General features: G+C 42.4%; 1 protein-coding gene across 5 annotated transcripts in view; it reads left to right on the forward strand.

Moving 5' to 3' along the window:
* Nucleotides 1–14,966, forward strand: part of rbms3 (RNA binding motif, single stranded interacting protein) — a 254,977-nt gene that overhangs the window by 115,583 nt on the left and 124,428 nt on the right. For all 5 annotated transcript variants that reach the window (XM_018685388.2, XM_051067783.1, XM_051067788.1 and 2 more), the window contains one exon: nucleotides 7,764–7,822. In XM_018685388.2, the coding sequence (XP_018540904.1) occupies nucleotides 7,764–7,822 (59 nt within the window). The remainder of the gene's footprint in view (nucleotides 1–7,763; nucleotides 7,823–14,966) is intronic.

Raw genomic sequence — 14,966 nt, forward strand, 5'->3', positions numbered from 1 at the left:
GTGTCAGACAGCAGCGCATGGCATGTGGGTTTGACAGCTTGGACACTTCTAAACAAACAGGGGCTACTCTGCAAGGCTGGCTCTGACGAAGACCAGTGTGTGTGCGTGAGGAAGTGAGAGACTGTAACTAGCTACACTCAGAACAACAGGCTAATGCTTCCTGCTGTCACTTGCTGTTGCTCTTGTCTTTTCCTGATGCACACTCTCGGTTAACTAGTCTGTAGTTCACTTTCCCAGACTCAGTCTGACTCTGTTTTGGGCATCGTGTCTTTGTGGTTAACATCTTCCCTGCACCCATTTTTCAGCCATTTTATCCCTTCAACTTCCTCTGTCTGTACATCCTGTAGCAAATATATCCTTAGTCTGCTGGTTAGAGCCTGGATGTGTGTCAGGTTCAATTAAATGGAACACAGAAATCCATATCCAGATGCCCTGGAGTTGACCATGGGATAGAGAAATTTTTGGAATTAGATCAGAATATCAATACCACTCTCAAAACTGTTCATCCAGTATGAACATTCAGCCAGTTAGCTTAGCATAGTACAAAAACTGGAAACACTGGGGAGCAGCTAGCCTGGCTTTGTCCAAAGGTGCCTGCAGCTCAATCACATTTATTTAGGAGAAAAAAACAGACCTTGAGTTGCAGTATGTTGGCATTTCATCACAATTCTGCGTTCGAAAACAGTTTGAGAGCCTTTGAGAACACGCCAAGTTCACTTTTATTTGGAGCGAGTTTCAGCACTGGCATGCACTCATGTTATTTTGACCTGTGCTTACACTTTGGTTGATGACTCACTATTAGGAAAACTGTGCTTCAGTCTCCAGTTGCATATACTGTATGTGTTAGCATTGTTTATGTTTAAGATGGTGGATACTTTTAGCCAATATATACCTGATGTATGTGAAAATACTTCTGCACAGAAGTTCAAGTAAAGGAAATCCGGTAAATTAGTTCAATTTTCTTGAAAAGAATGTATGAATAAGGTTTGTATTAATTTAATAATAAGAAGCAAACAAGTAATTTGTGAGGAGAGTATTTGTGAGGAAGTTGCACAGCAAGTCATACAGTAAATGGAATTCAAATAAAGGAATACACATGGACTAGACTTAGCAGATCCTTCCAGTCTCATCCAAAGAGACACAGACTAAATTGTGGGAGCAATTTCCCTGATGGAGGCTCAATAGTGATCTGAATTTTAAAACTTTCTTTTATTGAAAATCCCACAATGCGAGGATGAATTGTTTTAAATTTAACTCTCTAACAATGAATTTTGAGCGCAAGCTGAAACTTTAAATCGCCTTCTTTTTCTCCATAAATTGCCTGACTGGAGCCCAGTGGCTGTGTTGCCGCTTGCAGCTATAATCTATTCCTATTATGTAGACAGGTGGGAAAGTTTGAATGGCTCTAATCAACTTGTCATCCATTTCACACTTGCCAGGTAAAATAAATGTTCATGAGAAGAAATCACATCAGTAGGGAAATGAGGAAAAATTGAAATCAGAATAGTTGATGACAGCTAATGACCACAGAGTGTGTGACCATGGCCAAATTCAACAGACTGGTGCGATGACACACTGGCCAAGGTACTGCACTCATTCAATTCCGTCCAAAATGAATGGACTGCAAGCTGCGTGTTGATTGTGTTTTTTGTTCACCAGATTTTATTTGCTATATTATGATACCCAAACATACTAGATGTCCTGCAGTGTTGCTGGTGTGTTTTCTTTGCCCTGAGAATGTGACATTTGTTGAAGTGGAGTAAAAAAGAAAAGAAAAAACAACCACTTAAGGCTGGATTACCTTTCTGTTCCAAGACCTTTCCCGCATTCAGAGACATTAAAGGTTTGAAAGTAAACATTTGCCAGTGTACCACAAACCTGCCAACAAAACACGGGGGAATCCTAGCACCTAAAAAAACATGATGAAATCCTGCCAAGAAAAAGATAGAGTGCTAAAGCCAAAAATGGAATTATCCAATTTGTTGAAGGTTTTTGATTTATTGCAGCTCATCCTGGCCAACACAATATTTTGATATTTAGACTGTGATACTTTAGAATTTACACACTGTTGTTGTGAAACAATAGTATCATATACATCTCTGTAAAAGTAAATATGGTAATTTGATTAACCATACCAGGCAACCTATAGCTTCGATCCAACAAACATATTTTTTAAGACAAAAAAGGAGAGGGTTTAAGGTTGATTTTGTAGTCTGTTGGCTAAAATGTGTAATAGTCTCCATGCAGTGCCACGCTGAGATATAGATAAAGGCCGTTACCACCAAACTGCCAGCTCACAGGCTCAAAGGTCATGAGAAGAAGTCAGTGGTATCAGCTCAGTGGTGGTGGACTGAACAGCTGCTCCTCTCCCTGCCAGGTGTCCATCGGGACAGCTTTGTTTATTTCTCTTGCTGCATCTCAGTATGTCATTGTATTCATGCTTCTTTTTCGGTCTCTGTCTTCTCTGTATCTTTCTCTGTATCTTTCATCAGCTTTCTTATTTTAGCCACCTGCCTTCTTATTTTACCTGTCTCTAAAAATGGTTCTTGTTTATGCAGCTCTGGTTCTCTTTCTTCATTTTGTCCTTCCCACTTCTTTCTGTCACAATGCTCCCTCCTCTGGGAATCTCTCTTTAAGTGCACGGTTCTCTTTTTAACATTTTACAGTACAAACTGTGCGTCAGTTGACTGGCTACTGATCATGAAAGGCTTTGTTTAAATTCAGCATTCTAGAAGCAAATCAATTTCAAATTCTGAATCCATCAAATAGTTGCACAGATGCCACAAAAAGCCCTGAGCTTGAGATTTGAAATTTTAAAAGTTGTTAGTAAACAGTTTGAGTAAAAATACATTCAGTACTTTTCAGTTGGAGATTGGAAAATCTCACATCAGTTTTGTTGTTGAATGCCCCTGACACTGCTATCAGTTCAGTGTGACAAGTACTCACAGTGCAAAACATTACAAATGAAAAAAATATATAGATAGATATATCTGAACTTTAAGGGTTAGCTGGATCCAAACAGATTTTCACCAGTCGCATAGCAACTGCAGCAGCAACAACATTGCACAAAACCATCTGTTAAATATTTCTGTCCAAAAAGATGCCTTGTGTACAGGAGGCCTAACCTCTGTCTGAGCTGTGGGACATGTTAGCTGTTATAAGACAGGGGACAACAGTCAAGGGCAGCTGCCACACACTACCTTTTATACTACAAGATGATTCTCAGTGACAAGGCACGCACACACATATATATTTATATATTACGTATACAGACACATACAACATGTACAGGGTGTACACTTTTTTACTGTGTGTGTGTGAATGCCTGAGTATTTGCATGTGGTGTCTGAGATTTTTCATTTTATCTGTCATCCTCTTTATGCTGTTTCTCCTTTTTAATCTTTGAAATAAAAGTATAAAGAAGTCATGTTTCTTTTCCGTCTTTTTTCTTCAGCTCTGTTCTCTCTGTGCGTCTGCCACGGTGACATCTGTCTCTTGAATTAGCATCAAAGACCTAATCAAATGAAACGCATCCTACAAAGTTGTAGATTACTGATTATTGTGTTACTAGAATAGGCTGAATTCTCATCATATGTGCAAATAGTTTTCTCATTGTTAAAGGGAGCAAAGTATTCTGTGGGTAAGAAAAATTTAATTTCCATTAAGCAATTCACCATGAACACTGTTGAACAGCCTGCAGTTGCTCTTCTAACTAAAATTGGCTGATGGACAATTGACGTCTTTACTGGAGACTTTAGAGACAAGATTTTACTAAAGTAGAAACTTATTATTACCGTTTGTCAGCAGATACTTGTTACAGTTGTTTGTTGCTGGGAAATTATTGCAAATGTTGTCACTACCTGAACTAACTGGTAGAAATAATATATTTGAATGCTTCTCTGTGCAACTTACAAGAGCACCAATGTAACTGTTACTCATTTTTTAATAAAACAGTGCACTTCTTAAGCTTATGAAACCCCTCTGGGTAATATTTGCTGCACAGAGCAAGTAGTAAATCTGGATGGTGGGTGTCTGCTGCACCTGCTCCTACATGAGTAGAACTCTCAGTGCAGCACCTTTTCTTTTTCAGCTGCAGTGTCCACTTTCTGCTAATTCTTTTTGCGTAAAGACCTACAAGAGGTGGTAAATTGAAGTTATTGTTCTCCATAGTGCACCTTTAGCACCTGCCCCATCCCCCCTGCACAGGTGGTCCCAAGGTGCTGAACAGGCCTGAAGCAGAGTTTTCTGCTTTTATACTATCCAGTCTAACAGCTGAAGGCAGTAAAGCCTAACCCTTCCTACACATCTTTCATTCTTGTTGCCTCTCTTCTCTATTCAATCAAAGAGTGGGAACCAGTTTACTCAAGTGGCATATGTACTATACTGAAGTCTTCATCTGCAGGCACAGATGGACCGTCATATGCAGATACAGTACATTTCTGTACACATAGGCACAGACACATACACCCACGCTTCACCAAATATATCATATATACAAAGACCTTCAGAGAGTACAGATGGGAGAAAGTAGTCTTTGATCCTAGTTCAGGTTTTGTCTACCTGCTGTTCAAGGCACTGCTGTGTTATACGATGACTCACACACTCACAGACCTTTGGAGAATGTGCCCAAAGGCTGAGGGCAAGGTCTGAGCACAACACTTGGGTGGTCCATCCATCCTTTCCAGCGCTGTGCTTTCCTGTGTACCAAGCACCACCACAGTGACGTGTTGTGGTATTGACCAGCTCTCTCTCTCTCACTCTGCCCACGTACAGCAAAGAGCCACTTCACTTTCCCAGCTCTGATGACAGAAATGGAATACGCCTGGACCATTTCATCCAGCAAGAGAGCAGGGCAAAGAAAGAAACACAGCGCTTGGATGCCACTCGTGCACATGCAGCTGCCCTCTTAAAAACACAGCCGGGCTTTTTCAGCTCAGCTTCAGTTTTATCGCATTTCAGTGTCCAGACAGCTGTCAGACGAATGACATGTTTTACATCCACCACAATTTGTACATTTTCATCATCCTAAAATAGCTCATAAAGCCTCTATTTTTTATAGGCAGTTTCATTTCTAGCATCTTCTTTTCTTGAGGTTGATCCGATGTTGCATCAGAGTGATTGCCATGGGATTCCTATTAGGAGGGAGGAGGAATGGGGACACAAAAGGAGAGAAGAGAAGGATACAGTATGGGAACAAGTAATGGAAAGGATGGTAGAGAGACATTGAGAGAAGGGAGAGACAGCAGGAGAAAGAGGAGAAGATTTGTGAGGAGGGGGAGGGCCGAGGGCCAGCGGAGTCAGAGATAAGAGGCAGCGAGAGTGATTGAAATAGGATTAGTGGAGACAGGCTCTGCATCCCGGCCACAGCATCACAGTGTTAAACCTGCGCTTCACAGGGACTGCCTCTGTCACATCAAAGCCTCCCCAGGCCTGCCTGGCAGAGAGGCAGAGGAGCCGCCAGCAGGGTCGTCCACAGCCACACACACACACACACACACACACACTACATACATGAACATGCTGATCACATTCTCCATCCGTCTCCAATATGTCTCCATTATGGCCACGAAGCTGGCTCCTTCCACCTTGTCTTTTTATCTCGTGGCTGCGTCTTTGTGGTGTGTATTTGGACCATGGATAGGATGCATTGATGAGCCATCTTTAACATTTAATGAGGCAAGCAGTGATGAGTTGGCATTGGAAAGCTATTGTCTCCCACTTCCCCAGAGTCCAAACAAAGTTTTAATGAGAACTTTCCCCCAATTTGTGCCAAAAGCACTGAGCTTTTTAACTGCTTCCCAAACTGAAAGCATACATTTTTTTCACTGAAGTATTGAAGCACGGAAGACACCTGTGTGCAAATAAACAGATAGGCATGCAGGAACAAACACTAGCTAGCTCATTGGCTTGCACAGCATAAATCAATATGATATCAATATTGAGTTTATCGAGTTTTTTAGCTTTAGACTGCATTAAAATTATCAGAGCCTTTTTGAGTATTCTAGTTAAGCTTACAGAGAAGTGAGACATTCATGTTTGGTTGACATATTCACATCACCATTCCATCTTTAAAATGTTTCTTATTGTTGTATATTGATATTCAGGCAATTACTACTTGTAAGTTTCTCTGCAGTTTGTCTCTCAACAAATGCTGAGATACTAACACTCCTCTGCATGTTCTCTAATCAAATGGAACTCTCTGTTCCATGTTCATCTTGTGTACTTGCACACGAGAGTGTCTCAGTGTGATCAAACATTGCAGGTTAGTCCTGTTCTGTTGCAGTAGATTATGATTCCCTATAGCTAAAATAGCCTGTTTATCTGCTGTAGAGAGACAATCCACTGATTGGTGAGTGCTGTCTTTGTGTTCATATTTGTATGTGTGTGTGGGCATACTCATACTGTATCTGTATTTGTGTGTGTGAGCTGGTAGTTTTCCTCTCGGAGCTCATCAGTTCATATCCACCACCCACCCCACCGCAGCATGCAGTAAATAGAGTCTCCGCCGCTCGTTGAGAAATGGCACAATTATCCCCTGCTGGTGAAATATGGGCCGGGATGCACCACTGCTTCTTCCCTACAGAATGTGTGCGTGCGTGTGTGCGTGTGTGTGTGTGTGCACCAAACATACAGAGCATAACTGTCTGTCCTCTGCTCACTCATTGTGAAGTGTGTTCACCACACAGGGAATTGTTCTCACTTATGTATCTGTATACAGGCATGTACGCATCACCTACACAAATGTAATTGTACAGGCAAGAGCTTGCACACTAATACAAATATATACAGCATATGCACAAATGCCAATTGGCACACACACCACACACACATTTGAACTGTACTTACAGTTCTACAGTGCTTCTCACCCTTCACACAATGCAGCATGTTGCAGTTTTAGCTGAGACAAGCAGATAGAATAACTCACTGTCAGTCAGTCAGTAAGGTCAGTCTTTTTCTTCCAAAAAATTCATACCCACCCGCTGTGCATACAGAACTGTTGAATAAAGAAATGTAATACCTTTCAGTTTTGGAAGAAGCCACATCAACAATATGTTGTAGGTTATGTGAATAGTGGAGTTTGTGCAGTTTTGGCAATTTTAGTTTTTGTATTGGGTTTCACAAGGCCACATACTGTGTCTTACACATGCTTCGTATGAATATTTTACATAGATATAAAGTTTTTTAAAAAACGGATTATTATGCAGTAAGGTAAATGAGTATTGTTACTGGGTTAAAGGAATAGATGAACTTTTTGGGAAATATGATTTCTTGCCAAGAATTAGATGAGAACATATCCATTCAATATAAAGCTGGAGCCAGCAGGCAGTTAGCTTAGCATAATGTCACTGTTCGTCAAAGACTGTTTTCTGGTCATCATATAGTTTTTAGATGTGAAAGGGATTAATCAAAATTGAATATGTTGTACCGTATGCTAATATAACAACTTAAGACCGTTCACTGTGCGCATGTTTTTAGACCTTTGAAAATGTTCAGTGACTCTCTCAAATGTCAGAGGGCTGCACATTCATTTGAAGTCAGCCATACACATAATGTTATTAACCTCAAGTGATTTCTCTTTCCTGTGGCTTTTGACATTTGCTACTTTACAAATTGCTAGCTGCAGCTAAATGGCAGAGAGTATGGAAAATAAAACATCTGCTTTAACCACGGGATGGCAATCTGAGTGAACTGCCCCACCAGTCAAAGGTCCTTTAGGTCATTATGAGTCAAAAACACTAAATTTAATTTCCATGTCTTTACAGGTATGGAAAAATAGTGTCAACCAAGGCCATTCTGGATAAGAACACCAACCAGTGCAAAGGTAAGTTGTTAGTTTGTCTGTCTTGTACACCCATCTTGTTTTAAGTACACCAGCTATCAGTCTTTAGACTGGTGTCTTGTCACAGGAAAAGCAATTCAGGTCCTTTTCAGACAAGGAAGCCTTGCACCGTAAATCTGTGATTTACCAAGTAGCTGGCTTAACACTGCAAGAAGACTTTGGGTAAACAACCTGCTTGTGGATGGCGCTGCCCCTGCTTCAGAGGATAAGCAGGCAGGCAGCCGCTCTTTCATCCCCTCCCTAGCTTGGCCTTCGATTTCCTGTTTTGTCATATGGAAGACAATCTTTTGGAGAGTGTGTTTCTGTAAAAGGTCCATTAGTGTCTGCACAGTAAATGGTGCGCACATGCAGTGATGACATTAGTGGCTCATTTAAAATTGTTTCTTGAGTACACACGCTACACACATTTACATGCTTGAACATACACAGGTACTGGACCAATTAGAGGGCTAATAAGTTAGTTTGGATTAGATAAACTTTAATTACTACCTTTGTCACACGCACCGTCTCAGGATCTTTGCTCCATTTTCTCTTCAGCCACCTGCATCACTTGGCTGTAAATACATTTCACACACTTTTTATTTTTTTGTATAATCAGTAATTATCAAGACCAGCGTAGTCCTCAGTGAAGACAGAGGACAGAGGGAGAGTGAGGGAGAGAATGGTGCGATAGAGAGATGAGGAAAAAAAAGATTAGTGTGCTACTTGCCCTGAGGTGTCTGGCAGCGCTGTTTAAGAGCTATTGAAGTTCCATCAATACTTTTAATTGCTTTTTGTGGTTTCCCGGGCTCTGAAGTGTGGCCTTTCAAGGTGAAGCTGCCTTCTTAACCCTGCTCCACACCTGAGTTTATCCTGCCGGGCATTCTCTGGGTCAAAATGTTGAGGAAAAGAACCTCTGCCTTTTAGAGGATAGGGAAAAAAAGGGCTGATTATCTTGACAGGTCCTTTTTTGTAAATCCTATGGGCTATTAAAGACAAGACTGGATGCATGTTAGTAGGAAGGATGTCTCTACAGGTCGCAGGACACAGCACGGGGTGGATTAAAGAAGAGGAAGACAGAGTTGAGGGAGGTTAGCCAGACTGAGACAGAGAAAAGGAGGTGAGGCAAACCTCTCTCCATTTCTGTGATGGAAGAAATAGGCTGTGCTTGATCACAGGTTATCCCTCTCTGTGTCCAGCTGACCTGAGTTATGCACAGCACAAAAACATCAGCTCAGCTTAGCACTGTGTTGTGTAGGAGACAATGTTTCCCATAAGTCACCCTCCTGGAATGCAGCGCTGCTGAAATGCCAAGAAGCAAATGTAAGCAGACGTATTTTATGAGTGGAAAGGATGGTCCTGCACTGTACCCAGCCAGAGAGAGCAGGAGGTGAACAGAGGGGAGGTGTGTATGAAGAGGAGGAAAGAGTGTAAGGAGAGGCTAAGTAATCTTGAGGAGAAAATGACAGTTCTTAAGTGTTGGAGTTAGAGGAGAAAAACTACACAAAAACTTAATTTTACTCCACATCTCCTCCTTTATGTATCTCACTGTCTCCTGAAAGGTGAGAGGGTATCAAAGCATAAATGAGCTAAGCAGGTGTGTTGAAGCTTGATGGGCTGGCGTGCATCGGCGCTCCCGACAACAAAGCGAAATCGGCACATCGCCCTGATCTGGTCACGCATTGTTTCCAGTCATCTGACCCCCTGACCCTGACACTTGTTTAAATGTCAGAGCGGCGGCTTATCACTGCTGTGCCACCATCACGCAGCGAGCATCCTGCTCCTCCATCTCTTCTCCCTCTCCCCCTTCTTGTGTTATTTGTGTTTAGTTCAGCTCAGTGAGCGCACTGCCGAAACAACGTGAGAAAAATGGGATAGAGAAGAGGTCAGGACCAGTTGTCTCTGAGAGAGAGAGCTAGCTAGAGCAAACGATCGACAGCCAGCCAATGGAAAACAAAGAAGCTAACTTATCTCATACTCACTAACTTACTTCTCCACTCTAGTTTTATCTTTTCCTCCCCCTCATTTGTTTTAAATTCAAAAGCTTTTGGTTTTATTTGACTTTATATTGTCAAATCTGTTGTCAAACATTTTCACACATTTTGATACTATGGTGTAATTATACTGTATAGATACAGTAAATCCTTTGTTATAATGATCGTACACCTTTTTGAGTTACTGTGTCTTGCACAGTCTGGTAGGCAACTAGACTATGTACCAATATACTAGGTGACAGTATTTAACTATTCTTTAAATGTAAAATGCTGATGAATGCCTTTCTACAACAGTGTTAGTAATGCTGATAAAACACCTATAAAAAGTATCAAAGTGAGTATGAGAGTGATGATAGGAAGGCTGGATGGCTAGCTGATGGAATAGTGAGTGTGGGAGTGAAGGCAGTCAGTATTGCAGAAAGCAGAAAAACAGCCACGATGCTTTCAGCACTCAGAGGTCAGGTGTCAGGGAAATGCATGTTTGATTGTGCATATAAACATAAACCAACACAGGTATAGCGCCCACGCACAAACATGAACACATTGCTTCCCCACTACCTTGCTTCTATCCATACATTTATCCGCAGTAGATGAGTATGTGCAAGTGTGTAAAGGTTTGTTTGAAGCACCACAATACAGAAACTGCATGCTAAGATCATGTAATACACCTCTCCCACACACTCAAACACAAAGGGCACACTTACACACACACACAGACACACACACATACAAAGTCTAATCATACCCCCGCACGCACTCCCCATCCATCTGCCTGAGGTGTGCTAGGCTCTTGCAGCAGCAGTGGTCATGCAACAGATCTATCAATCCTTTTCCTAACATCACAGCATGTGTGCCTGCCTGCCTGTCTGCCTGTTCTGGCTGGTCTCCTCCACCACGCAGGCCTTTCAATGAGCCTCTCTATCTTCCCAGCGCTGACTCACTCCCTCGTTCCCTACCTTACTCTATGACACACACACACATGCAGGCGTTCCAGGCACGCACACACATACACTCAAACCCTTGCAAGGGTACACAACAGATGCATATAAACTGTGCATGCTGATAAATACACACATACACACGCTTTGGATGTAGCCCAGTTCAGAGAGAAATGGGAACAGGAAGTTGTGAAAGGGCTTTAGGGCTGTCAAGCGCTGTGGGTGAGTGCAGGCATTCAGCTCTTCATTTCTCTATCTCTCTCTCTCTCTCATGCTCCTCCACACTCTCACACTGCTTCTCCTTCCCTCTTTGTCTCTGTTTTTCTCTCTTGCTCTCGTACTCTATCTATATATCTGTCTCTGCACTTTCACATTTACTGTAGAAATACAGCAGAGATTTGGGGTTTGCATCACAGATGGAGTAGGGGACTGAGGACGGCAGAGAGAGAGAGAGAAAAGGAATAGATTGCGAAAACCCGAAAAACCACTCATTTGCCATCCATGCCCACAAGGGCCTCTTAAAAGGCAGTGGCGGCATTTGAAATAAAGCAGGGCTGACCGAATGGAGACATTGTATTTTTCCTGCCAGTGCCCGGAGGCAGAGGAAATGACCTCAGCCCTTTAAAGGACCTCCGTTTCCTCCTCCGCCGTTGGGAAGATAAGGCTGTGCCGAGATTCACCGGCCTGACTGGCGCTCTGCCGCGACGGCCCACCACACTGAATTGTGGGAGATAGATGAGATGAGAAGATAGTCTCTTGTGGCTGTGTGCTCGGCAGTTTGTTGTTGTTCATTTCTTTGCCCCATAACTTGCCATCCATTTTGTATGAGGATGCTAAAAACTCACAAGGGCATTACATAAACTTGCATCTTGAAAGAATTACCGTCGCTATTACTGTAATGTGTGGGTGGCTTGATGTCACACACAAACTTCCTCTTTTGTCCCAACAAATTCAAATCATGTTTGATGTATCTGAACATTTGAATAAACTTTAAAGCAACATATGTACAACGGAATGCCCATCTGAAGAAAATGTAGATATAATGAATTTACAGCAGAACAGCCTCACACACAGTTCCTGAACTCCTTGCCTCCTCAATACTGAATCAATTTTCCCTAGTTGGGCAGCACATACAGTGTCTGTATGGTGCAATTTAAAAGCCTGTCAGAAGCTTGACCATTACAATCTGAAGCATCCCTTGCCCTTACCACAAGATCAGCCTAATGGAGAAATATAGGCAATGTTACATTCGATAAAAACAGATTTATTGCTGCATCAGTGCCTGAGTGGAGTATTGCATGACTCCGAGCATAAGGGCTATTGATGAATGAGGTGACGCTCTCCAAAAAGGCCTGTTTTTCATTGTCATGTGCATGTGTATTTGTGTGTTTGGGGTGGGATGGGAATGAGGGAGGGGGAAGAAAAGGCAGAGAGTGCTTTTTGCATCCGTTATTGGTTTCTCATTAGAAGGCCGAGATATAAACATTTGTCTATGTTGTACACGGTGCCGGCGCAATTAAGGATTCTCTTTGCCGCCCCCTCTGCCCTTTGAAAGTGAATTATGTGCAGATGAGAATCTCGACTGAAGTGCGGCCAACAACGGACCTTTTCCAAATGCCTCTGTTCCCTCAAAGCCATTCCAGAAAGAGGCGAGATCAGCCGAAGGAGGGAGGGAGAGAAAGCGTGTGCCGTTTCCTGCTTGCATTGTATATTAATGATTCTAATTAGCAATAGCTGAGGGATAATCACATTGATTTGGACAGATTCAGCATGCAGAACTTTGCTGGATAACACCCGTGGTCTTTGTTAGCACCCCCCACCCCCTTCCAATCACATACACACAAAAATCCCTTTTCTCTCCTTTATTTCCCCCCACCCCGCCAACCTCCTCCCATGGCCCCTTCAATATCCATTCCAGTAAGTTCCACGTTGGCTGTTTACCAAGTAGGCATCTGATTGGCCAAGTTTGTCGTAAATAGAAGCAGCCGGGCCATCAGCACCACATTCCTTGAGCTTGACCCTTTGTACCACCCCCACTTCCTGTGCTGTTTTTGCATGCAGTGTGGTCATCGCCTGTATATGTGTGTGTATTTTTGATGCTTGTGTGTGTGTATGCAGCGGAGGTCGTGGTGGGGTGAGATCCAGGAGCCACAGAATCACGGATCAAAATAGGCAGAGGTTTCCCAAGAGTATTTTTACACAGAGATCCAGTGTAAATTTGGGAAATTTGTATTTGTTCATTTCTTAAGTGTTACTGTTTACTGCCCGTCCTCTGGATCCAAACAAAGACAGAAATCTGTAATAAATTTCAACAAAGTACAAACAGGCTCTTGGCAATCTCTATTGCAAATTTTTGTCACCATCATAACTTTCCTCTCTAGTCATTGGCTCCGTCCATTTTTAAACACAACCCTGGGCTCCCTTCCCTGTCCTGTTTGTTGACAAATGCAGCAGAGGGCACTGGTGGAAGGTGAGGGGGCGTACCTCCAGTCATCTCTTATCCCAGACCTAACCCGTGGATGGCAGGGGAACCACAATGAGAGATACGGCCTTCCACTGACCTGCCAAGGCCCCGGCCCCCTCGAACATCCCCTGACTAATGATCATACCCTTGATTAGTTAAGGAAGGCATAAATCATAACTGCAATGAAGAGGAAGGCTAGCTGGGGGCGGCCAGGCCGTTCCTCATGAATGGCTAACAGATGCAAGACGAAAGAAATGGGCTGCATAGTTGGTCGGGGGAATAGGACACTTTGTCTCTGTTCGGATTTTGGTGTTTGTCTTTACCTGGAGATTTTCTCCATGTTCTGAGGGCGCTTGATTTTCATTGATCCGGCTTTGTTCAAATATTTAGCCTGTCCGCTCATCTCGCTGGTGGTGCTTTCAGACTTGACGTGATAAGATTGCGTATTACAAATTTCCGCTCAAATGGGGATAACATGATAGCGCACAAGATGGCACTCAGCATGAATACAGAAATTTGTCACCTCCAGGTATAGCTGCAATGAAGGGAGGGCAGGTATTTTAAGATATACCATAGGGAAAGTGAAAGAGAAGTGTGACAGAAAGACTGCACCTGCTCTTTGTAAAAAATGCTTATGGCATTTTCACATCAACAGGTACCATAATGAGCAGCTTTTCAAGGTTGTTTGACATTCTAACCTGAGTGTGTGTGAGTGTGTGGGCACACTTGTATCGCTGTGAATATATGTCATGAAAACGTGTGATTGCGTGAGTTCTGTTGTGTGTGCGGGCTGGCATTTACTAGTTTGTGTTTAGTTTGTACACTCACAAGTGGTAGTGCTTTGCCGTATAAGTGCATGTGTGTGAATATACGTGCTGGTTTGTGTGTGTGTTATCTGAGATATCAGTGTGGGGGTTCTGTATAGCCACTCAGTTTTTTTTTTTTTTTTTTTTTTTTTTTTTTGCCACGGGTCTCATTTTAACAACCTCTTGACAAGTAATTAACACCCTTCAGGTCTCAAACCTTTCTCGAGTGCTCTTCACATGTTGCACCAAACACACAGGGGTTTTGCTGTTCAGCAACCAAGCTGATGGAGCTACCCAGGAGCTGAGCGCTGATGCCATTTACCGATCTGAATGAGGACCGTGTCTGCACAAGTTCTCTCAGGAAATGTTCTGCCACTGTAAATCAGTGAATGGCAGCAATGAGTAGATATTCCTCAAGAGTGTGAATATTTCTGAATGCCTCCTCAGGTCTGTGAGGATAATCTCATATCCCCAGAGAGTTTAGAGATAATGCTGGAAGCCAGTTCAGCTGAAACCAGACTCCATTGGTCTTGATACCAGTTTTTAGCAGAGCAGTGTAGATTGTAGCATCACATATTTTAAATAGTGTTTCAACTGTCATGCTGAAGTTAAAGCTGAAAATGTAGTAGGAGCCATATGGCGCTGTGCTATAGCTAATGAGTGTGAATAGATACGAATTAATTAAGGAAAAGAAAAGGAAGAAAAATGATGGAGAGAAAAATTAAGATGAAAGAAATGCTGAGATAGAGTGGAGATGAACCCATATGTTAAAATACTTTAATATTTGACCTGTTAAAATGTTAATCTCTATTTCACATTTCTTCCCTGCTTCAGTATTACCAAAATAGCTTCATTATGACAATTCCCACAGTGTGATTTGGTAGTCATTATAGATTTAGTTTCTAAAGACTTGTGTGTGTGCAGAACAGAAGAAAATGTGTTGCT

This window comes from Lates calcarifer, linkage group LG3, assembly GCF_001640805.2.
Source record: "Lates calcarifer isolate ASB-BC8 linkage group LG3, TLL_Latcal_v3, whole genome shotgun sequence".
Classification (NCBI taxonomy): domain Eukaryota; kingdom Metazoa; phylum Chordata; class Actinopteri; family Centropomidae; genus Lates; species Lates calcarifer.